Source organism: Mesocricetus auratus, unplaced genomic scaffold, assembly GCF_017639785.1.
Source record: "Mesocricetus auratus isolate SY011 unplaced genomic scaffold, BCM_Maur_2.0 Super-Scaffold_6731, whole genome shotgun sequence".
Classification (NCBI taxonomy): Eukaryota; Metazoa; Chordata; class Mammalia; order Rodentia; family Cricetidae; genus Mesocricetus; species Mesocricetus auratus.
In genome coordinates, this window is record NW_024429185.1 from 7,463,255 (window position 1) to 7,488,165 (window position 24,911).

The 24,911-nt window shown below is 43.5% G+C and overlaps 1 protein-coding gene across 9 annotated transcripts in view; it reads right to left on the reverse strand.

The window, feature by feature from the left end:
• The window catches only part of Marchf1 (membrane associated ring-CH-type finger 1), a 789,032-nt gene continuing 764,121 nt past the window's right edge, over positions 1-24,911 (reverse strand). For 7 of the 9 annotated variants that reach the window (XM_040742223.1, XM_040742224.1, XM_040742222.1 and 4 more), the window contains 2 exons: positions 13,235-13,382; positions 1-3,907 (listed from right to left, as the gene is read on the reverse strand). In XM_040742223.1, coding sequence (XP_040598157.1) covers positions 3,609-3,907; positions 13,235-13,382 — 447 coding nt within the window. In that variant the 3' untranslated portion in view covers positions 1-3,608. The remainder of the gene's footprint in view (positions 3,908-13,234; positions 13,383-24,911) is intronic. The other 2 variants (XM_040742229.1, XM_040742226.1) reach the window with 1 other exon arrangement.

The following is a 24,911-nucleotide window of genomic DNA, read 5'->3' on the forward strand; positions in this document are numbered from 1 at the left end:
TTTGGAGCATTTGTTTAATATACAAAGTCTTTCACAGATAGTTAGTTTCCTTAGTTTGTCTTAAGCACACATTACTCACAAACAGCAAATTGTTAATGAAAGACAATTAGGTAAAACTGAAAAAGTACAAATGCCCAATCTCAAAAATTGCACACAGTTTAACATTTTCTCCTTTGAATGTTCTCTCCCATTTCAGCATGGGCTTTCTTCAGGTGTGGGAGAAGCGCTGCTGCCCCAAACGACAGAGCTTCCTTTCGTTTGTATCCTGTAAAATAGCACCATTGAGCTCAAGGAAGGACGCCATTTTATAACCATTACAACAGGAAGTTTTAGGTTCTCCCCTTAGTATTTGCCCCCAAAGTATTCATTGGCAAGGCAAGATAAATTATATCTGACAGTTGGAACAAATGATCTTTCTATTTCACCCCCCATTGTGATTTCTCATAATGATGTCACTGTGTTAATGACCTCACTTTTCAGCAGAAGTGTAAATGTTCGAAGGGTACCCAAGGCTCTTTTCAAAAGAGAAAAATAAGTTTGAGGGTTCTGTGGGATACTGTTGCCTAAAGCAGCAGCTCTGGGTGAGGTTTTGATCCTGGGGACATTCTGAGAAGAACTCAATGTCTGCATTACATTGTTCTGAGTTATTGGGACTCTTTATGTTTTTCTTTATTTCTATAGGGTTTTGTTATTGTCTTATATTAAAGTTAACCTGAATGGGGGGGCTTAACTTTTTAAAGATTTATTTTTTTAACATGTGTATCTGTCCATATATATGTGTGGGGACCTCCAGGGGCCAGAAGAAGGTGTTGGGCATCCTGGAACTGGAGATACAGGTGGTTGTGAATTGTCATGTGGGTGCAAGGAACTAAACCAGGACCATCTATGAGAGTAGAAAGTGTCCAATCACTGAGTCGTCTCTCCCAACCCCGGGCTTCACTTTTAAATGTTTTAATTTCATTCCTTTTCGATTGAATATTTAGTAATACCTAATGGAAATGTCAAGTCTCGATAGAAAGCATTTTCAATGTCGGGTTTATGCCATTTCTAATAGCCCAGCTTCACTTTGTGTTTATAAAAAGCGGTGTCAGCAGTTTCAACAATCTGTAAACTCAACAATTGAATGCTTTATTTCAGTTTCACTTAATTTGCGTGGGAGCAGGTAGCGAAGCCTCAAGATAATGCCATCCTGTAAAGCAGTTTTTCTCTGAGCTGTAAGTCTGCTCACCAAAGCCAAACCTTTTCATTGTGCTAGTAAGTGAAAACTCCATTATTACATGGGTGCACAAAGACGGTTTCAATACTGGCTTTATTAATTTAGTTTTAAACCTTGGTAGTTTTGTTTTTGGAAAAAGGTCTCATGTAGCCTACACTGGTCTCTATTTGGGACTCACTGTGTAGCAGAGGATAACCTAAGCCTCCCAAATGCTGGGATTACAATTGTGTACCTACCAAAATGCATTAGTAAGAGCTATGGGAAATACTCAGAAAAACTGAAGGATGGCTAACCCCTTGGGTGGAGTTACAATCACCACATCCATCCTTTGTTCATATTCATCTTACATTTTTAAAATGGAAACTATTCAAAAACTTGAATACCAAGTTTAAGGTTCGGGTCTTTTTAATTTTTAATGTATTCCAATCCTTATTTGTTCTGGAGGTCTGCTCCAGTTTAATTATGCCCTTCGTATTGTCCCTGCATATTTAATCCTTAGCCCTCCCACAAGTTTTAAGAAAGAAGAGTTTTTAAGCTTTTGTTTCCTGACTGAATACTTTTAACATTTCTCTTGTATATATACATGAATATACATCACACACACACACACACACACACACACACACACACACACACACACTCACACTTGACATTGTTTACTATGTCGTTATTTCTAAGGGTGGGACTATTTGGACCCAATGTCAATCACTACAAATAGCATACTCTCTTCTCATTGAAAGATCCTTCCCTTTTTTTTTTCCTTTTCCTTTGATAATCCGTGAAGAACAAACACACTGATAATTACAAAGTGCGTGGATGTGGTACCCAGATTTGTGCAACATGATGCCCATGCTTTGGTTTTTATGGCCATCTCTGCCTTTTCAGGACAATAAATAATGACAGCTAACCAAAAAGTCTTTTGAAAACTGTGGTCTCTTTCCTTGTTGGGTAACTGTATGTGGTTATTTACCCAGTCCACCACAGTGTCATAGCAGTTTGTGTGACTGTATATGAACACAGTGCTCAACTGTTGACCCGACAACCAACTCATCACCATAGACTCTGGAGTAGTCTTACTTCTGAGCTGAGCAAGGGAACACTGTCAGCTGTGAACATAGTGGAGAGCCTTTGTTAAGATGCTCGCCTGTTACACTGAAACTCCATGTGGATTTATGTGGATTTAAAAGCAAAATTTATAATTTTTATTGCCCTGTCATGACTATTTTATATGTATTACATGGGAAGTTAATTTCATAACATTGCTACAGATCGTACTGACTCCCTATACTTCTGTTTTTTTCACTCCTTGAAAAGTGGTGCCTTCATTGAATTCAAGCTGGGATACTTAATTTGGTGCTTTGTAAGTCAACTTTTAAATGAAACAGCAGAACAAAATAGCGCACTGAACTGCTGTTCTGAAATATCCAACTGTTAAATGAGACAGGTGTAGCTTTTAATGAGAGGCCTCTGCTGTCCAGTGTCCTTATTAGATCCTATCCAACACACTGCGTTCAGGTAGAAGTGTGTCACAAACACATGCTGGATTTTGAAGACTTGGTCCAAGAAAATGATGACAGCCATTTTAATAACTTTTCATTGATGACATGAAATAACTTGCACATGTAATGTTGAATAAATTATAAAAATCAATTGACCTATTTTTACTTTTCCTAATGGGGCACACTAGGAGATTTAAATTTTACATCTGCATTTGCAACTCAGGTGATGTGTCTATCGTTGAGCGCTGTGTAAAAGGGACCAGGTGAAACACGGCATGATAGTTGCTTGCAATAAAAACTGCTAGCTAAACACCACAATGCTCTGAAAATCTTTTCTTCATGATTTAAATTTAAACAAAATTCCAAACATTCTATCTTCAAATGTGTATTGCATCCATTTAAAAACATGCATCTGTCAAAATAACCAGACTTCACAATAGCCAGAAAAATCAGCTGTCAACATGTTAAAAAAAAAAAAAAACCTCAGGTCCTCCAAGTTTGCCTCTGGTGTGACTTGGTTTGGGCCTTTACACCAGATGTGTGCCATTTCCAGTGGAGAAGGCTAACGGTACAGAACCCTCCAAAGATGCATGCACTGCATGTGAAGTCTGTTCTAGGATTCCCTCTGCACTACTTGAAAGAGGATCTCATGTCTGCCCAGTCTTTCCTCACTGGAAGCATTTGAACTCACTCCCTAAGACACCACTGCAGGCTCTGCTTCTTGCGATCCTGGTCACTTGATATTTTCTCCTCGTTTCCTTTTTTGCTCCAAGTCAGGACAAACAAGTCAGTAGGGGAACGGAGAAAACAAGGAAGCCACCAGAGCAGAAACATTTCTGTTCGTAGTGGCTGGGGCTGCAAAGATCCTTCGGTGAAGTTCCCCTCCAGTTCCTTCAGACCGGTATAACTTCAGGCGGGGCACCCTCTGCAGGTGGCAGTGGATTTGAACCCGTCTGTGGCACAGGGACAACCACAGCATCTTTGATTTCCATGTTCACATTACATGAAAAGTTCTTCTCCAGTTTGTTGGCAGTGTCTGGGCAATTCTGCACAAAGATCACACGGTTGTAGGCCTTCAGCCTACGCCACAGTTGAACATAGACTTTACACTGTACATACATGAAGACGAGACCTCCTGTGAAGCCAATGGCCACCACAACCAGTTTTGTCCAAAATGGCCATTCCAGCACACCTGTGAGACAGAAAGAGAGGGTGTTGTTACCAGGTTGTCATATCCGCATTTAATCATCCCCACTACGATCCCTACTAAACAAGCTTGCCCTGAATTATGTATGTTGTGCCACAGGGTCAGCCAAAGGAAATAGTGTTAATATGTGGTTCCCCAAGTTATGAAACAGTAGGCATTTACAGTATGTTCAGACTCCTCAGGAAGCAATGCTACTGATTCATTCACAGAGCTGATGCTTCGAGGATGTCAAGTAGCTGGCTATAAAAATTGCTTTCTTCCGTGAACAATGCAAACTTTGGGACCGTGACAAAAGTTTTAATATTTCCTGTGCTATTGGTTGTTTATGAAGCTAGCATTTCTCAAATATGATTTCCCTGAATACTTATACGATTTTTTATTTAAGTGTATTACCTTTTTCTTGTGTGCGTGAAGGAAACTTTTCCTTTGAAAAATGGGAGTGGGGGAGCAACTCTCTGGACTTAAATGGATTTCTGATATTGGCAGAAAACATCTCCCCGCTGCTGTTGATGCCACGTTAATCCTGATACCTGGCTTTGATCACCTAAATGTATTTATACTCTTCTCTCAGTAATCAAATCTGAAGCTTATTTTACAGTGTGTTAAGAGTATGCAATAGAACTTACTAGAAAGTTTCTGCATAGCCAAGAAGTTCCCTCCAAGAAGTTCCCTTCACCTACGTCTCTCTTATACTTTATCTAAAGTCCTATCTGTGTAGTGTCAGAAACCAAGTGTCCCCTGTCCTAATACAGCCTCAGATTGCAGCATGGGCTGTCCCCATCCTCTTTATAGTAAACCATCCAATTAGAGCCCACTCCAGTGAGAAGAGGATGCAGCTTGTGCCATGACGTTGACACACACAGAATCCATGCCTTACTTAGTGACGTTATTTCTAGCTAATATCTGTGAAACTTCATGATCCCTATCACCATGGCAATCCAGGTCAATCTCTGGAGTTGCGATAGAAAGAAAAATGCTTTTGCTGTCTGAAAAGGCAAGTGCTTTTTCAAAATATCTCAAATTATCTACACAGAATTCCACCAGAAACACTAATAATGTTAATTCACTTTGGAGAAAATGGCAGGACAAAGAATATTAAATAGGGAAGAGGGGCTGAAGACAGCTATGACTTCCCGAGTCACTACTTTGGAGAAGTACCTTGGGCATTATGGTCAGTGGATCAAACTTAGGTCCTCAGGCTTAACTACAGGTGCCTTTACTTGCTGAGCCATCTGGGCTCCGTTTTGAATACCCTGCAACTGTCACATTACAGGACCAGTGTGTTAGAAGATCAGAACAATAGCAAAGGCCAAGCTGGAGAAATAGCTAGGCTGTTAATTTTTAAAGAAACATGAGCTCAGTTTATGTTGTCAGAGATCGTGTATGTAGTTTACCTTTTCTGCTCTCCAATGTGCTTTCTCTCTCTCTCTGTCTCTCTGTCTCTGTCTGTCTCTGTCTCTCTGTCTCTCTCTGTCTCTCTCTGTCTCTCTCTCACACACACACACAGAGACAGAGAGAGACAGAGACAGAGACAGAGACAGAGACAGAGACGCCGCCGTGCAGCTTAGCCTCAGCTGCCATTCTAGCTAATAGCATCTCCATGGCCAGGAAGGTAAAGGTACCTATGCTCGCCTATACAGCTGCTGGGTGGAGTGACAGCTCTCTCCAGGTGCAGCAGTTGACCGTGGAGACCAGCTCACCTGTCTCAGGCAGAACAAATGCCTAGGCAAAGCCCAGAATGAGATTGCTGTTCTAAGTCACCATGTGTGGATGGGTTTTTGCATAGTAGAGACCAACTGACACATTGCTTAGAAACAAAGACAAAAGTTACTCCTGCCCACGGGGTTCGTGGTGTCAGCTCAGCGAATAACAGCATGGTAGACCGGCTGTCAGAGTGCATGTGACTGACCTGAGAATTTCATGTCTCTGGCTGACTAAACTGCACAGAAAAAGCAGCCATTCCTGCGGTGCCCACATTAAAATCTTTCCCACTTTTCGTAGGCCCCATCTTCTGTATGCCTCCAAAATCCAGGGGGTCTGAAGTCTAGTTAGCTGCTGGTTACAGTATTGGAACAGAGGCAACTCTGTACAACATCAGCATGTGCCTTTAGTGTCCCTCGCAATTCTAATTCTTTTCACCAGAGGGATACCTCAAAAGACCATGAAAAATCGGTGAAAAGGCCCTTAAACATAAGGAGCAACTGTGTGTACTGAGTTTGTTAGGGAGATCTTCTTTTTTTATTTAAGATTTTATTTATTATGTATAGAGTGTTTGGCTTGCATGTTTGCCTGCCCGCCAGAAGAGGACACCAGATCTTATTTTAGACAACTGTAAGCCACCATGGTTGCTGGGAATTGAACTCATGACATCCGGAAGAACAGCCAGTGCTCTTAACCTCTAACCTCTGTGCATGTCTCCAGCTGTTAGGGAGTTTTTTTTTTTTTTGTTTTATGAGACAGGGTTTCTCTGTATTGTTTTGGAGGCTGTCGGTCCAGCCTGGCCTCGAACTCACAGAGATCTGCCTGCCTCTGCCTCCTGAGTGCTGGGATTAAAGGCATATGCCACCACCGCCCGGCGTTAGGGAGTTCTTATATCAAGTATCTAACCAAATGACAGTGGCTTATAAATTGGGCCACAGTCCCTGGGCCCTTTCAGATTCATTTGCTTCCTATAAATACTGTTTCTCAGAAAATGTGTTTCCCTTGAGAGTAAAATCAAATCTCTGTCCTTTCTGGCACATGGGCTAGGATGCCTTGAATACATCATCTTCTGTTTTTTCCTTAATTCAAATCTGACGAACCAGAAGGTCCCAGATAGGCTTGTAATATAGTTGTAGATCAGGCAAGTTATACATTTTCTCATCTTTAAGCCAACAATCTATGTCTGTCTTTTAAGTTTGGTATTTCTTAGTGCTCACATGACTGGAAACACCTAGAATGTGTCTTAGGCCTTAAATCATCCAGCAGCAAAAGAGAGAGAACCCAGAAGCTGCAGGGACACTGCATGTCTTGATAAAGCATCTTACTGCTAAGTTGGAAAGTGCTTAGCTGGTGCTTGGACTGCGCAGTTACAGGCATGACTGAAGAGGAATGCAGTTACAGGTATGACTGCACAGAAATGCAGTTACAGGTGTGACTGCACAGGAATGCACAGTTATGGTGTGACTGCACAGGAATGCAGTTACGGTGTGACTGTACAGGAATGCAGTTACAGGTATGACTGCACAGGATGCAGTTACGGTGTGACTGTACAGGAATGCGTAGTTTACAGGTGTGACTGCACAGGAATGCAGTTACAGTATGACTGCACAGGATGCAGTTACAGTGTGACTGTACAGGAATGCAGTTACAGGTGTGACTGCACAGGAATGCGTAGTTTACAGGTGTGACTGCACAAGAATGCAGTTACAGTATGACTGCACAGGAATGCAGTTACAGGTATGAGTGCACAGGAATACACTTACAGGTATGACTGCACAGAAATGCACAGTTACAGGTATCACTTGCACAGGATGCAGTTACGGTGTGACTGCATAGTAATGCAGTTACAGGTATCACTTGCACAGGATGCAGTTACGGTGTGACTGCACAGGAAGTGTGTGTGAGTTGGTGCTCTCTGCTTTCCCCTTCACAGCTGTGCAAAGGAAACAACACAGGATAGCTTTTCCTTAATTTCTTTTAATATCCCAATCAAGTTCTTAAATAATATTCAAATTCAGTGTAAATAAACTATGACTGATGTGACGTGCCACTTGTATAAACACATTTCAGTTAATGCAAAAACCCAGTTCACGATGTCTGAAAATGAGTCATATAAAAAAGCCTGCAGGAGGCACAGGGTGAGTCTGGCTGTCTTGGTTTTTCCAAATGAGGAAGGTTGGCTTCAGAGAGATGATTTTCTTCAGCATAGCTGAAGAAGGCAGAGCTGGAGCCTGGCCTGCCAGCAACTGCTAGCTATGGCTATGGCTATGGTTAGTGATCTGGTTTGAACTTCCATCAATGCCAAGTGCTCTCTGAACTATAAGACACGATCTTTGCCTAGAGGAGCTTTGGCCAATACTTGGATGTTCAGTATCAAAGGATCAGCCTTGCAAACAGCAATATTCTGAAATAAATAAATAAATAAATGAAAGTCCTGCAGAAGGGACACTCAATTCTTGGTACAAACTCTGCTGCAAAAAAAAAAGGTTTTTTTCTTTTTAGATGAAGTAGCACACGGAATCGATTGTCTAGAACATGCAAGGGAGAGGCAGGAGGACCATTTGCCTCTGAAGTGAAAGAGGCAGTGACAGCAATAATTCAGACTGTCAGTGTGAGGAAGAGGGTGTGGGAAAACAAGGTGTGTGGCGGAGGGTGGGGGGCTGGGAGGTGGGGGGAGGACCAGACAGCCTAATCTAAAGGAACAGCATCTTAAATCAGACAAAGAGTTTGTTTTCCTCCCTTGTTGTCACCATAGCCACATTTGCTGCTGTAGACTCAACATCAGTTCCGCTTGGAAAGGACACGTTGTTCCTCTTCAGACATTTCTGAAGGGCTTCAAAACGGATGTAAAATATTCTAGCTTTTTAAATTATGCAGTCCTTCTCCAGGAACTTCAAAGGTGAATTCAGGATCAGCATTCACAGTGCCTGAGGAAGATTAAGATACTAACAGCTCAGACAGACACTGCTGTCACCCCACCTTTGTGTGGGGGGGGAGTAAGACTTCAGACAATTCAGGCGCCTGTGCATGCTGCCCTACCATGTGTGGGGGGGCACAGGGAGGAGAAGGTTTCAGATGCCAGTGGGTGGTAAATACAGGCGACTCTCTTTGTCCTGGAAAATGTCCCAGCTCTGTGGAGAGCCACAGACTCCTCTGCTCCACAAATCCCTGCTTCCTCAGTCATCCACCCTGAATACCAAAGATGAAGATGATCTCATTGCGCCTTCTGATAGGCAGCGGAAATGGCACGAACACTATCTAATCTCTGCAGGAAAGCCAACTCTGGATGACCAGTTTTTCTTTTTAGAATCTCATATAGCCTGCGCCGGCCTTGAGTGTACTCTGTAGTCAAAAATGACTCCCAATTCCTAATGCTCCTGCCACCTTCCTACTCGAGAAGATAACGGATGCAGCCATCACAGTCTGCTCATGTGGTGATGGTCGCCAGCATCGTGAACGCTAGGCAGGCACTGTACCACTTGAGCTACACCACCAGCACCAAGGTCTCTACTGGGAAGTTTGACTTCTGTAGGGATATTCGTGGTCTGAGATAGTGGGCCTGTGTTGTGCTGCAGAGGGCAGATCCAGAGAAGTGACAAGGTCTCTACTGGGAAGTTTGACTTCTGTAGGGATATTCGTGGTCTGAAGTAGTGGGCCTGTGTTGTGCTGCAGAGGGCAGATCCAGAGAAGTGACTCATGACCCAGAAGATCGTGAGTGAACCCCAGACCATTGGACACTGAGTTGTTTACAGTGTTGGAGTTGGCTTTTGCTTTGTTCAGATCAAGACTGTGCCTTGGTTCTTCCCTCTTGAAGAAAGCATTTAACTTAATTTTGATTTTTTTTTTACAGGAGCCCACAGCTGAAAGACTTCAAAGTTTTAAAAGAAAGCTTGGCTTTTTAGAGATTGGATATTGTTAAGAGACTGAACGTTTAATGTGTTTGAATTTGTAAGAAGCATGGGCCTGTTAAAGTTATTTATGTTTTAAATTGTGATATTTAGAGTAATATGACATCTTGGGGATACATGAGAAAGGAAAGTTTATAGTTGGAAAGTGATGTCTGTGTGTCAAGTTGACCAAGGGTCAGTTGTCCTGGCTAGCTATATGTCAACTTGACACAAGCTAGAGTCATCTGATCGGAGGGAATCTTAGCTGAGAAAATGCCTCGGTAAGATCCAGCTTTAAGGCATTTTCTTGATTAGTAGTCAATGGGGGAGGACCCAGCCTATAAAGCAGGATGAGCAAGCCACGAGGAGCAAGCCAGTAAGCAGCTCTCCATGACCTCTGTTCTGCATCAGCGCCTGCCTGCAAGTTCCTGCCCTGCTGGAGTTCCTGTCCTTCCTTCTCTGGTGAGGACTGTAACCCTAACTGGGAAGTGTGAGCTGAGATAAACCCTCGCTTTTGGTCATGGTGTTCCATCACAGCAACAGAAACCATAACTAAGACAGTGCCCCGCATGGGAATGAGGAAGCAGCATTTCAAAGAAAATACCACAAACTAAAGAGTGGGAAAGCTTGGGTCCACACTAACGCACACTGGCTAGGTCACTTGCCTGGTCCCAGACAATGCTGCGGCGATCAGAGATAATAGCTCCCTACATTCCTGTATGCCTGCTCTGAGCAAGTCAAGGTACATAAACACATGAACAATTATGCTAATGATGAGTCTTTTGGTAGGGCTGAGAGTCACAGCATGGCTGCAGGATACACTCACATAAGGAGTAAGTCTGGGTGTCCAGGGAGATGCAGCAGGCTTTGTGGTGGTAGGGAAACCCCACAGGCAATCAATCTTCAAGGAAAATAGGGGGCCACCAAAGGTAAGTTCCAGGGACTCTGGTAACATGCAGCAGGGTGGTGCCTCTCTGATTTTCACAGACCTGAGAAATACTTGTCAGTTTAAAAGCCTGGACTGCTGGGAGCTACACATGGGTTTAACATGCAGAGGTCTGGGGGAATGGAAGACTAGAATGCTTATTTCTAGTGAATTCCCAAAAAGTGACAATGCTTCTGGTCCTAGGACTATTTTGAGTTGAGTTTCCTAGGACTTAGGCTAGGGATATGCATGGAAGTATAGTCTTTCCATTTTCCTCCGATTCTCCCCACATGTGTGTGTCATTTTGTGTGTGTGTGTGTGTTCTGTGTGTGTATATGTGAGTATGCCTTTTGTGTGTGTGTTTGTGTGTATGTATATGTCAATATTTCTGTTGTGTGTGTGTTGTGTGTATTGTGTGTGTTGTATGTGTGTTAGTGTATGTTGTGTGTTGTGTGTGTTGTATGCAGTGTGTGTTTGTGTATTATATGTAAATATGTCTGCTGTGTATGTGTGTTATGTGTATATATTGTGTGTGTTGTATGCATGTTTGTGTATGTTGTGTATTGTGTGTGTTGTATGTGGTGTGTGTGTATATATATGTGAATATGTCTGGTGTGTGTGTGTGTGTGTGTGTGTGTTGGCAAGGGAATCTTGAAAGAATCACTTTACATAGAGGGAAAAGCTGAGCAGGGATTTAGAAATAGATGTTTGAACTAATTGGTGACATCTAGGTACTTGGGGCAGCAGAGTCCCAAGAAAGAATTAGTGTTACATTTTGACAATATTGACTAAGTGGGGATAGGACTTGTTTGGATTCATGGTTTTGCACTTTGGGGTAGGTAATGAACACGAGTTGAAGGTGGGGAGAATGGAGAAGATCTAGGTAATAGGCTTCGGCTGTTCTTGTATATAAATAAGTTTTCACATGAATGTTGTTAGTGGAGGAGATAAATGGAAAGGTACAAGGCTATGAGGCAGAATGCATAGGGTTTGGTGATTGATTTCAGGGAGAAGAAAGACTGACCAGAGAAAGGAGGGGACCTAGTTATTAGGGATGCCTTTCTCGTGGTACTGATGTTGGCTGTGGGAGATAATGTGGACACACTGAGCTTGAGTCCCTGGAAGACTTTCAGAGATGCCCTCAGGAGAGAGGGAGATGCAAGCTTTGGAGCACATTATGAGATGGGTGTAAAGTGGGGGGTGTGGCTGTCAGCATGCAAACAGCAGCTAAGGGAATAGGAATAGAGGGGTGAGCATGAGCAGGGGGACAGAAGGAAGGAGGGAACTGTATTTCTTGACTTCCACATTCGAGACTATCAAGCTCCTTGTACTGTAAACAGCCACAACTCGAGTTTCTCGGGTATCAGACAAGCGCAGCTGATTAAATACAGGGTTTCCATGGCGATCTTGTCTGGGTACAGCATAGGAGAGATGAGGTCCTGCTTCTTGTCCACCACAGTCTGGCCAAGTCAGGAGAATGCCTAGTCATGGGAATGTGTTTCTCCAGTGGGGACTCCCTTTGCCATCTAAGAGTAGGAAGTCTCTGGCCAGCAGTCATGAGATCTGCCCTGCCTAGCTAGGAGCGCTTTGCTCCCAAGGGGAGAGTTGGGTGATGTGAGATGGGATTTCTCTGCTTTCCATTTAGGCACAGCTGGGGGTCTGGAACTTGTTATGTGCAATTATTATTTTTTGAGATCCTATCTGCAGGGAATGAGGATTTATTTAATCCAGATGTGATCTGACACCTTAGAAGCAAGAGCCTCTGGGCAGATCCGTAATGTGGCAAAGCAGAGGCTTGCTGTAACTGATGCAGTTTATAAATGAGTTGATGCTGTATAAATGAATTCCGAAAACATCCCATCCTACCTGTGTCTCTAGTGTTTAGACTAGACATATGCTTTTCTTTGATTTTGTTTCTAGAAAAGAACTCTAGACCTTCAAGGCTATCTCCAGGGCATCTTAAACAACCTTGCAGGCCAGGAGTCCTGCAGCCTTCAAAGTCCATCCCACTTCCGGGAGCTCAGAGCACAGGCATGCTGGTGTGCTCTGCTGCCCCCATGTGGGCAAGTCTGGGAAGGCTACAAACATAAGTATATTTTGGAATGTCTTTCTTTGTGGCCCAGACACCACTCTTCACAAACTGGGCATAGCTAAATTTTTCAACTACATTGCTAGTCCACTGCATCAAATTGCCCAGCACACATTGTATACTACAGTGTTACTGTGTGCCTTCAAAGATGCAACAGGTAGGGTGAATTAAATGAAACTTTAAAGCACTTTCCTTCCTTCCTTCCTTCCTCCCCCCCTCCCTCCCTCCCTCCCTCCTTCCCTCCCCCCTTCCCTTCATCCTTCTTTCCTTTCCTTTTCTTTGTTTCTCTGTATAGTCCTGACTATCCTGAAACTCACTCTGTAGGCTAGACTGGCCTCTCATGCAGAGATCTGACTGCTTCTGCCTCCCTAGTCCTGGAATTAAAGACATGGGCCACACAGCCGGGAAACTCTCCGCTTTTCTGACAGTTTGTGTTTCCGCGTCAGACAGAGCTTGACACTCAGCGAGCTTCTGGGAAGTCTGAAGAGGTGATGTGTCTTCCCCACAAGTTTCACCTGGGCCTAACAGTGGTCCATGGTTTTTAGACAGAGCTGAGCAAGGAGAGAATTGGGGAAGGTTTGGTTACAAGTGCTAACCCTTGCGCAGGCGTCCACTTGGAAACCCAAACTTCTGGCCACAGCTCCCTGTCAACCCTTGGACGCCCTCATGAGAATCCAGGGGAGGAGGGGGGAGGGGAGCCATGTCCTTACCATTGTCGTTACCTTGCTTGATTTCCTCCGCTGTCCGATCGATCAGCACGTACAGAGACCACACCACACAGGTGACCGCGATGACATGGAACGTGACAGAGCAGAATATTTTCCTTCTTTCGCTTGTGGTCATCTGGAGTTTCTCCCACTGCAAACAGAAAAGGGTCACTCACCACCGCGTTTATAACCAGAACATTTTGCTCTCAGTTAACGTTCCAGACAGGAATCTGCAGTGCAAAGTAGACGTCATGGTTTCGATTTTGCACCATGCTTCCATCTTCAAGTAGGTCTCGGCATTCAGGGAGATGTGAAACCATTACCGACAAAGGAAACAGAACTTTGTACAAAATGACTTCCTTCTCTCCAAATGCATGAAGCCAGTGCGTGTCTCATTCTGCAGTAGGAATGATGTGGGTTCACAATACTGTTCGGTGTGGTGATGGGTGACTCAGCCGATAGAAGGCTGGCACGGCAGTGTGTGACTGTAATTCCAGTGCTGGGAAGGTGGGTTCAGAAGGACTGGGGCCCACGGGCCAGGAAGACTACTGGAACTGGTGAGTTCCAGGTTCAAGGAGAAACCCTGTCACAAAACAAAACTACCAGGTGTGGGGAGTGGTGGATGAAAGCACCCAGAGTTGTTGCTGGACTTTCACACAGCCATACACGTGTGCATACATGTTGTGATCACATGTGCACACACAGATTACAGGGAGTGACTGGCAGTCTTGGCTCCATGGATTACCATATAGCTGGGCAAGTGGCATGTGCTTCATAGGACAACTGAACAAGGATTTCAGTGGTGGATTGAGAGCTGCCAGGGGAAGTCAGTGCTTTCTACTAGAGGGATAACTTTTACCATCAGAGAACAGAAGGAGACTCTGCTGAGCATCTCTCCCAGTGCCCCTGACTCTCTGCTGCATGAAAGCTACAAATGTTCCAATGGTCACTTGTCCCTAGCCTCACTCAGAAAGCTGGTGGCTGCCCCCGCCCCGGTCAGCAAAAGAAGAAAGGCCACAAGCTCTTAGACACGCAGTATATATGAAGGCTTGTTTATCATACGTTACAAACAGTTGTTCTTAACTTCTAAAAAGTCCTTGCAGCTGTAGGGTCACCTTTTCATGCTGGGGATATTTTTTTTTGCCTCTTATGAGCCAGTCTGCAAAGCTTTTTAATAAGCCCTGATTATATTACTATGTATTGGCTTAAGCAAAACTCTTGGAATTTATGAAGACACCTCTCCTTCCCTGTCCTAGAAACATGCAGAATTCAGTGTACAACTCAATTAAAAGCAGGAAGGACATACAGCATGGCACAAGGTCCAGGATCTGTCAACAGCTGGAGGTGTGGCTGGCTTTGTTTACTTTGTTTGGACCCTGCTTGTCTCCTGCTCAGGAGAACAGTTTGTAGTGGCTTGAAGGGCAGGGGTCCAGGCTGGGGGGCAGGGACACAGGCTCAGGGGTGGGGTGTGGTGGGCAGAGATCCAGGCTGGGGGTCAGGGGTGGAGGGGGAGGCAGGGACCCAGGCTAGGTGGACATGGGCCATCCTTCACTTGGTTCTGCTATTAACAGGCTAGTTCTAGCATGTCTGTTATGATCCTTGATGAAGCCTGCATTTCCACCCTTCTTGGTCAAGCCAGCATTGCTAGGCTAGCTACCCAGACATTAAGATTTTGCCTCATGGATTCAGGAATTGTCTTTTGATCTTTGTATTGGTTAGTTTCTCTTTGCTGTCTGCCTGTCAAGATCATCATGACCAGAAAGAATAGCCACAATCGTTATGCAACCTCGGGGAAGCAAACGAATCTCAGGCCAAGTTAGCAGCAGCTAGCCTTGTAGCATCCTGTTCCAGTCAAGGAAGAGAAAGCTGCATCTCCCAGAGCCATCATTTCCTAGGTTACTAGGTAATTCCTAGCTCCCTTCCAGTTTGAGGGCTAAGACCTTGGAATTCAGTTTGTAGGAAAGCGCAATAAAAGCCAGTGCTCCAGAGAACTTTCCAAATGTGTTATAGAAGAACCCTTATTGACAAACACTGTCCCTCCTTTCGGACTGGCCACTGTCATGGAGCTTTCCTTATAGGGCTTTATGAGAGCCAAGAAACAGCTCACACTTATGTGTGATTGGCTTGTTTTATGAAGTTATCTTATGTGCTAGTCAAGCGTAACAATGGAGGAAGGAGTATTATTAACACGGCTGCCAGTTAGCAGACCGTGCACCACAGACATCACGGAAATTGATCAATATGGAATTGCGAGTGTCTGAGACTTGATTTTAGCAAAACTCTTTATCATTTTTGAGAAAGACTGATTTTTAGGATCTTTTTCTGGCTTTGATCTTTCTGTAAGGTTAACTGGAATAACATAATTAAAGAGTATTATCGCCTAGGTTCTGCCCAGGATGAAATGACAGACTTTAGAGATCCCCCCAAGGAGGGTCTCACCCTCCCTGGGGAATGATGTGGGGATTGGGTGGGGACTGGGAGACTGGTGGAGGGACAAGGGAAGAGGAGTGGGAGAGGGAGCTGGGGCTGACATGTGAAGCCTTCACGTTTCTAATTTAAATAAAAACATATATTGAGAAAAAAAAGAATATTACCATCTGCCAATAGCATTTTGTGTTTGGTAAAAAAATTTCTCAAATCACCCTGGCATCAAAAATTTGCAAGATTATGCAAAAAAAAGAATTACTTGTGTATAGGGATGTTCTGTATTCAAGTGCAGGAGATTAACTTTAGTAAACACACACACACACACACACACACACACACACACTCACTCACTCCACCCTAAATTAGAAAAGTTGGCTTAAAAATCTTAAGAATTGGGACTTCTGAGGCTGGAGAGTTGGCTCAGTGGTGAGAATACTTGCTGGCCATGCCAAGGACCAAGTCTCAGTTCTGGGCATCTACACTAAATTCTTCACAATCACCTGTGATTTCAGCTCAAGGTGATATAATGCTTTCTGGCTTCCCAGGGTAGGAAGGCATGCAGATTCATGTAGATACAGATGAATAAATCTTTTTCAAAAATTGGGACTTACATCTAAAAAGCAATTTTATGAAATGAAGTACATTGTCTAAAATCAGGGCATCTAAAAAAAAAATACCTGGAGTGGATACCATAGGAACAAATCATTTGTAAAGATTCCAATGCCTGACAACAGGAGCTCAGAGTCCATAGCTCATTAGTGAAATTAGAAATGACATTTTAAGGAGAAAGTGTAAGAGGGTTGTCAACCTTTTCAAATTTACAAAGCCTCATAGGACCTCTCAGAAAGTCACCACAGCGTAGATACAGGGCCACAGCTCCCTCTGCTGAGCGAAGACATTATTGCATGTGGTACTCTCCACAGGGCCCCCCAGAAATCAAGGCAGAATTGTTTGTGTTTGCAGGTCGGTGTACAAACTTTTCAACAAAGTTTGCAAGTGTTCATGATGGCAAATAGGTGAAGGCTGTGAAACAGGTGCTGTAATTTAATGTTTGCGATGTTAAATTGAGTTAGTAGCAATCTTGGTTCATAAAGACTGGGTGAAAATAAAGGGAAACCCTGAGAAAACTCGTGTTGCACTTTTCTCTCTCGCCCAACGCCATAAAGCAATGTGTGACTTGTGCTCACATTCCCAGATGTTCCTGGTGACACTTGGGACACCTCCTGCTGAGGCTTGACCAGTTTTCAGAACTTTCCCCATCACCAGCACCAGGTCATCTGCCAGAACTGCATATCACCCAGCCCCACTGGGAGGTGTCTTAGATGGGGTGTCACCATGTAGCCCAGGCTAGCTAGCCCCAGTCTTTGGAGTGCTGGCATCACAAGAAGCTACACTCATCATGGCTGGCTCCTTTTCCACATCTCTTTAATTTTCCCTTTTTTCTGTCTTCCTGTCATACTAGCCAAGCTTTCCTCCACACTGTGAAACACATCAAGCAAAGCTGGCCAAACAAACTTCACACAGTGTTAGCATCCCCTCCACAGCTGGCCTTGGACATTGCTTTCAGACTTTGCATCCCCTGGTCTTTGATACTTTCTGTTTCCATCATCCTTGGCCTTTACTCTCTTGCTGAGACCCCAAACATCAAAGCATCAAAGCATTGAGCAGAATTATCTTTTTCCTCCCTCCCTCCCTCCCTCCCTCCCTCCCTCCCTCCCTCCCTCCCTCCCTCCCTCCCTCCTTCCCTTCCTTCCTTCCTTCCTTCCTTCCTTCCTTCCTCCCTCCCTCCCTCCCTCCCTCCCTGCCTTCTTTCTTTCTTTCTTTCTTTCTTTCTTTCTTTCTTTCTTTCTTTCTTTCTTTCTTTCCTTCTTTCTTCCCCCCTCTCTCCTCCCCTCTCTCTTTCCTTCTTTCTCTCTTTCCAAGCTCCCCTATGTATCTCCCAGATTTCTAACATAACACGGAATGTTTAGGGGATGGATGTGTCCTTTGATAGTTCAAATGATGCTTCTGGAGATACCAGTCCCCACTGGTCCTCGGTAGCACTGTCTTTTTGTACAGTCAGGACCAGGAGTTCCAGCTGTCTCTTTAGACTATTGCTGTAATTTCATTTGCAAAGCTGCATCTTAACTGTTTAAAAATTTCCAAGTCCTCTTGTGCTGTTGCTGTGTCATTTGTTCTTTGCATCAAGTCTAAAACACTTTGCTTTCTGCAGACATCTTAGCACAATACATTATGTGAGAGTCTGTGCACACCTTTCAAAGGTTTTGTGGCATGACACATTAGAGAAGTTTCTCAAGGTTCCATACTAGAGCAGTAGTTCTGAAGAGTGTTCCCCAGCACCAGTCAGGCACCTGGGGAGCTGGTTAGTAATCCAGTGTTTGGAGCCGCACCTCACACTTGCTGAATTGGAAATTTTGGTAGCAAGGCTCCTGTAACCTGAGTTTTTTTTTTTTTAGTTATTTATGCAGTGACTGAGTGAGTGTGCACACACGCCACAGGATGACTGTGGCGGTCACAGGACAGATCTATCTTTAGATCCTGTGGGTTCTCAGAATCAAATGTAGGTGCCCAGGTTTGGCATCAAGAGCCTCTACCCACCGAGCCATTCTGCAGGCCTGGGATCTTGGTATTAGCAAGCCCTCTGGTTATTGTGACACAGCTGGGAATTTGAGAACCTCCTGCCTAATGAAGGTCTTTTGTAGACTAGTAGGTTGGCTTTGCTGGAGTGTAGACACAGCATTTGTCACTCCCTATCACAAACTAGTTACTAGTTAAGGGAAGGTGACTGAATCAGCAGGAGCTGGCTGTCTATAATGCAAATATTATGCTGAGTAAAAGGAAATCATATAGCCAGTGAATTTGTTCAGAGTAAAATGATTGCCTCTCAGTTCATTACTTACTGAAACAAGCAGTTTCATTGTAATTTTAGTTTTACTTTTCAAATTAACATCGAAGTGACAGGAAAAGTTATTAAAATAGAACTGTCGTAGTTAACAGTTTCAAGTACTTTTGGAGGGAACCAAATCACAGCATCTGAACATTTGCGAGGAATAACCTGAGATAAGAAGTCAGAGCCATTCCTGTAGCCAATCATGTAAGAACACCAAGAGAGAAAGTTAACCTTTCCAGACCTTTAGTGGGATCCCTCAAAGCTTGACAGATGCTAGGGAACAGGAAAGCCAGCCTGAGACACAGCAGCTGGTTGAGGTCAGAAAGTATGCCTGGTGTGAACCTGTCCTTTAACAGAACTACACATAGCTATCCACATGGATTCCCAGGTTCAGTTACTGATAACTAAAACCTCACATGTTTTATCTGTGAATGCTGATAGTTGTTTGGCTCTCACTGCTCTCTGCTTCTTGGATGTGAACACCATGATGTGACCAGCCACATCCTGTTCCTCCCACCTCCCCTGACACAACGGACTGTGTCTCCTAGAACTGTGAACCCAATAAATACTAGCATTAGTTGTCACAGCAGTAAGGCAAGTAACTGACACATCCAGGTGACAGAGCCATGTGGAGGGAGCCACGTTCCTGTGCACACTCATAGGCCTTGCTAAATTTGTCACATACACCTGCAGGGCACTCCTCTGTTACAAGGGATACTTACTAAGATGAAAGTTTCTGGGGTCAAATTCCAGCTCTGTCACTAAGGACTGTATGACTCACCTGAGATTATTTTTGTTTGTTTGTTGTTTTGCTATTCAACAGCTAGTGCTTTACTCAGGTAGCAGTATCATTACGTGTGATTTAAGAACACTCAAATAAGAACTCAAATAAAATCAGATGTTAAAACCAGTCTTCAAAAATCATAGCCAATGATGCTATGTTTACCCATGATCTCTCTGATATGAAACCACACTCACACCTCAGTGGCCACAAAACCATTCGCACAGCTTCCTTGCTGTAAGCTGGTTGAAGCTAACAGTTTTAGCACTTGGAATTCTCTGTCCGTTCATTTCCTCATGTCTAAAGTGCTGACAGGAACAGCCTGCTCTAAAGTGCCAAAAGAATAGCAGGCATTGACAAGTGATTTAATAGCTGTTAAAAATTGAAAAGTACCTGTAAGTTAAGAAGGATCTGATGAGGCTGGGTGGTGGTGGCACACACCTTTAATCTCAGCACTCAGGGGCAGAGGCAGGCGGATCTCTGTGAGTTCTTTCAAGGCCAGCCCGGTCTATGAAACGAGGTCCAGGACAGTCAAAGATGTTACACAGAGAATCCCTGTTTCCAAAAACCAACCAACCAACCAACCAACCAACCAACCAACCAACCAACCATCAATCAAAGGGTTCCTGTGAGCATTTCCGTTATTATAATGTCAACTCTGTAGCCTCACGTACAAGTGGATTTGGTGCTTTACAGAGACCTCAGGATGTCAAATTTCCTAAAACTTTTGAAGCCTCAAGAGAGTGTCTTACTGAGACGCTCTGCTTTAGAGCATCCATGATGCTTCTGCACCAGGAATAGAGAAGCGAAGTAAAGCAGCCAAATGCAACTTGTCACAATTCCCCCTTTAAAATGGGGTCGCTACAACCCCAATTTTAAAGATGCAGGGTGAAATGTGATCAGTTAAAGCAAGAGTAGGGAGCAGGTGCTGACTGCACAGGGTGGCTGAGTTGGCACCGGGCACTAGGAAGTCTTACTCAGCGGAGCTGTTACACACATGGTGTGTTCTGATGATGTAGGGGGCAGTGTCAATTTGCCATCTGAATGCAAAGATAATGGCAGAGTCTGGGACCAAAAGAACATGGGCTATAGAGTGAAAAAGGGGAGCAGAGGAAGGTGGCAGAGGAAGGGGCAGAGGAAGGGGGAGAGAAAGGGGAGCAGAGAAAGGGGGAAGAGGAAGGACCAAAGAAAGGGGAAAGGAGAGGGGGCAGAGAAGGAGCCAGGGGTCCTGCAGTTAAGATCCGGCACTGGTCAGACACATGCACAGGCACACTTTGGAGAGTCACAGGAGTCAATTTGATTGGTACTCCAGAATCTGGGGTGAAGCAGAAACCAACAGAGAGCTTTGTTTACCTAGGACAAATAACTCTCCCTCCTTATATATATCTCAGTTTCCTCTTTAGTACAATGGGGAGAAATACCATCTACTTTTGTTTGTGCTCCTGGGCCTCTCTAAAATATGTGTACACTATATAAACCTACATTATATATACATTCACATGTAAATCTGCATAAGCCTAATGCTAGATTATCAAGATGGGTTTTCTTGTACTCTTCCCCTCATCTCTTCATTGTTTTCTGCCAAGAGTTTTGTGATAGGTGTTTTTGAGCAACATCTTTATAATTTACATGCAGGGGAATGAAACAGCAAAAATTTCCACTAGGGGGTGCAGTGTTACCATGAGATGATTGCAAACTCAAAAGAGAAAGGGAAAAATGTGTTTTTTCATTAATCTATCTTGAGGGGACGATGATAAATGCTACTCAGACACATCTGCAAGGACCTGTTGGGTAAGCAATTAAAATTGCACACTCCAAGCCAAGCTGTATCATGTATTCATGGCTCAGGGTAGGAACCTAGGAATCTGTTTTATTAGTGTGAATGCAAATGATTTCATGTAGGGAAAGGGATGAGAGTTACTTCCTAACAAAAGGAAGTGTCTAGGGAAATATTTTAGAGAGATAACGTAATATATAATAATAGTTTTGTATTAGTGATCCCATTTTCCTCTCCTTTTTCATATTTTCCTCAATTCGACCTGTGTGGGAATTGCCATTATTATGTCAAAACCACAAATTAGTTACAGATCAAATTATCAGATTAGATGAAATTTCTTTAAAATGTTGGTTTTTCTGCTTTCTCCCAAGGTTCTTGGGATAAGTACCAAATCTCTTACTTTAGAAAAGAAGTCAGTATTGCTGCTCCAGGCGTGTTGATGCCTCAGCAGATCTGTGGTGCAGATCTGGGGATGCTTAGTTATGCACAGCGACGGTGTAAGGCACACATGAACTGTACTGCATTTCTAACATGGCACAGGTCCTTATCCCAGTAGATTTAAGGAGACTGGGAATCGACACAGCCAGATGTCACCTGACCAGGAAGCCTGTCTCCCCTGTTGAGTTCGGCCATGTGCGTCCCTTTGGTTCCTTTTTTGTGATTCTCATAGCACATATGGTGTCTTCAGTCCAGGTCACTCAATGACATGAAACTCTCAATGTGGCCAAGCTGGTCTCAAACTTGAAATAATCCTACATCCCCAGTAATGGGATTACAGGCCTGGTGATAAAGACATTATCTATCTGTCTATATATCTGTCTGTCTGTCTGTATGTGTATCTATCATGTGACCTGTTTTTCATTAATTTACTTGTTACTATTGTTGTTGTTTTGAGACGGAGTCTCTCTACATGGGCATGGTTGTTTGGAAACTCTCTGTGTAGACAGATTCAGAGAGATTCACCTGCCACCTGGCCTGACTGAAAAGATACCTGAAATTGTTCACTTTTGATCCCTTGTTTTCCACCAGAAGAAACCAAGGCCCAGAACAGGAAACTTGGGTGACAGATTTGTTTCATTAAGGAGCTAATGAAAACAGTGCAGTATTTTTCAGGGCACTGTTCTAGGCGTTGGGAAAGATTACTGATTGGCGTAGCAGCTGTGGAATTTGGAGTGTTTATTAGATTAAGATGTGTGTAATTGCACATCAATAAGAGATTTTGATTTTATAAGTGCTTATGTTGCTTCTTCAATTGTGCATTTTATTGTGTTGGAAATTGCCATTCCAGAATATTCCTTTAGGTGGCAGCAAAGAGAGAGAAAAGTTTCTCGCTGGACCTCCGTTGCATACACCCACAGTAAGCTCAGTTCTGTGGACAGTCCTTTGTCTCTGCATGTTTCCTTGGATCAAAAACATTCTTACCTTCCTATTCTGTCCTGACTCAATGCTACTGTCACATATCACAGAAAATTCAATTAGATTTGAATGTTTTTTTTACCGAGTCTTTTAATCACTTAATTTTGTAACAAATCTGCACATCTATACTGTATTTTATCTTAAAGGGAAGCAAGATCAGTTTGAATCTATAACTCATTAATTCAGGCTTTCGATTTAGTAACACTTTTAAATGAATAGTGTCTCTGTTAACATATCTAAAATCAGTTTTAAACGTATTTAGATATGATGCATGGCTTCATAAACTTGACACTATAGTCTCTATTCTTATCTCTTCTGTTTTTGTTTTTCAAGACAGGGTTTTTCCTGTGTAACAACTCTACATGTCCTGGAACTCACTTTGTAGACCAGGCTGGCCTTGAACTCAGAGATCCACCTGACTCTGCCTCGCAAGTGCTGGGATCAAAAGCATGTGCCACAAATAAATAAATAAATAAAATAAAATAAAAATAAAACTCCCAAAACAATACCCCCCCCCCCAAAAATAGCCACTGGACCTGGACTATGATGCCTGTTACTGCCATTATGAGACATAGCCCATAGAACTTCTTCCTGAGCCTGAAGATAATTCTTCCTTCTTTCCTTCCTTCCTTCCTTCCTTCCTTCCTTCCTTCCTTCCTTCCTTCCTTCCTTCCTTCCTTCCTCGCCCCCTCTCTCTTTGTATCTATTATGTATCTATCTATGTTTGTCTGTCTGTCTGTCTGTCTATCTTTCTCTCTTTCATTCCTTGTTTTCTTCCTTTCCTTCTTTGTTTCTTTCAGAAACCACTGGTGTTTATAAGAGTGTACAAATTTCCTTATAAAAATTTCATACAAAACATTGTTTATTTTTCCTGGGGGCTCACCCTGGCTTTCATGAGTTCTCTCAAAGAGAACTGACACTTGCTCCACATTAAAAGCCTTTTCTTTAGATGGTGTTACCATTAGTTACTATAAATACGGGTTTCAAAAAGTAGGGAGGCATTAGGCTGGGCTTCTGGTTCAGAGATTTGATGTGTTTGGAAACCAGAGTGTCTTTGTGGTCACAACTGGCCAGATGTCCTCATTTGCCATGAGGACAATGGGTTTCACACCTCAGGGCTGATTCTCAGCTCACTCGGCACGGGGAGTGATGGTGAATAGTATTTTCACTTGGCAGGACATAGAATCACCAAAGAGACAGACTAGTGGGCACGTCTGTGAGGGAGTTTCTTGACTGAGTTAAGTGCAGTGGAAATGCACACACTGAACGTTATTGGCACCATTTCATAGGCTGAGGTTTTAGACTGAATAGAAAGGAGAGAATGGGGGCAGGTAAGATGGCTCAGTGTACAGCTTTGCTGAGCAAAACTGATGATCTGTGTTCAGTCCTCCGAGCCCATGCAAAAGGTTAAAGGAGAAAATCGACTTAACAAAGTTGTCATGTGCACACACAAGCTCATTAATGTACACATGCACGCACACATATACACACATGCTCATTAATGCACACACAAATAATAAAAATTCAATTTAAAAACTGATTGTTCTTTGAATTTTTGATTAAGAATGCAATATGGCTGACTGCCCCATGCTCCTGTCACCATGCCTTCCCTGTCACCATGCCTTCCCTGTCACCCTCCATATATCTTCAATTCGTGAACCGAAACAAACTCTTTTCCTCTTAAGTTGCTTAATTTGTTGGAAATGGTTGTGACAGCAACAAGAAGAGTGGCTAATTAAGTGGGAGAAAATAGGAAACGCTCACTCATGTATGGGAACAGTCACATTCATGCCAATATTGGCATCATCTGAAGGAGAACTCTGTTCCATCCTTCTGGGGCATGACCAAAGTCTTCAGGGAGAAATGATTTGGAATGGGGCCAGCCCCAGGGGCCTCTGGATTTAATTCAGGTGTGAGGATGCCAGGGCAATTTCTCTGGGCCTTAGGGATGTTTGCTTAGAGACCGTGTTTCCTGTAACGGCCCCTGAGGCTTGCATGCTCTGGGAGGATGCCTGATACCCGGTAATACTCACATTCTGTACCAGATACTGGTTTTCTTCCTAATGGTTAGGAGTAGGAAGAGATCATGTGGGCTGGGAGGCTGCTCAGTGGTAGAGCTCTGGCCTGCAAGCACGAGGCCCTGGGTTTAGTCCTCAGCATGGAGGGTGGAAGGAGAAGAAATACTACTCCCAGGAACTCTTATTTTAAGTACTTAGTCTGAGTCAAGCAGGAGAGAGTTTAGGGTTGTCGTGGACTTGTTAGTGGGTGGAGAGAAATAGATGATGTTCCCAGAAGTGCTTTATGCATTTTCTCCTAAAGAAATTTTACAGTTACTCCTTGACATAGAAAACAATGCCACAAGGGACACGGATGTCAGCTAGCCTCTTCT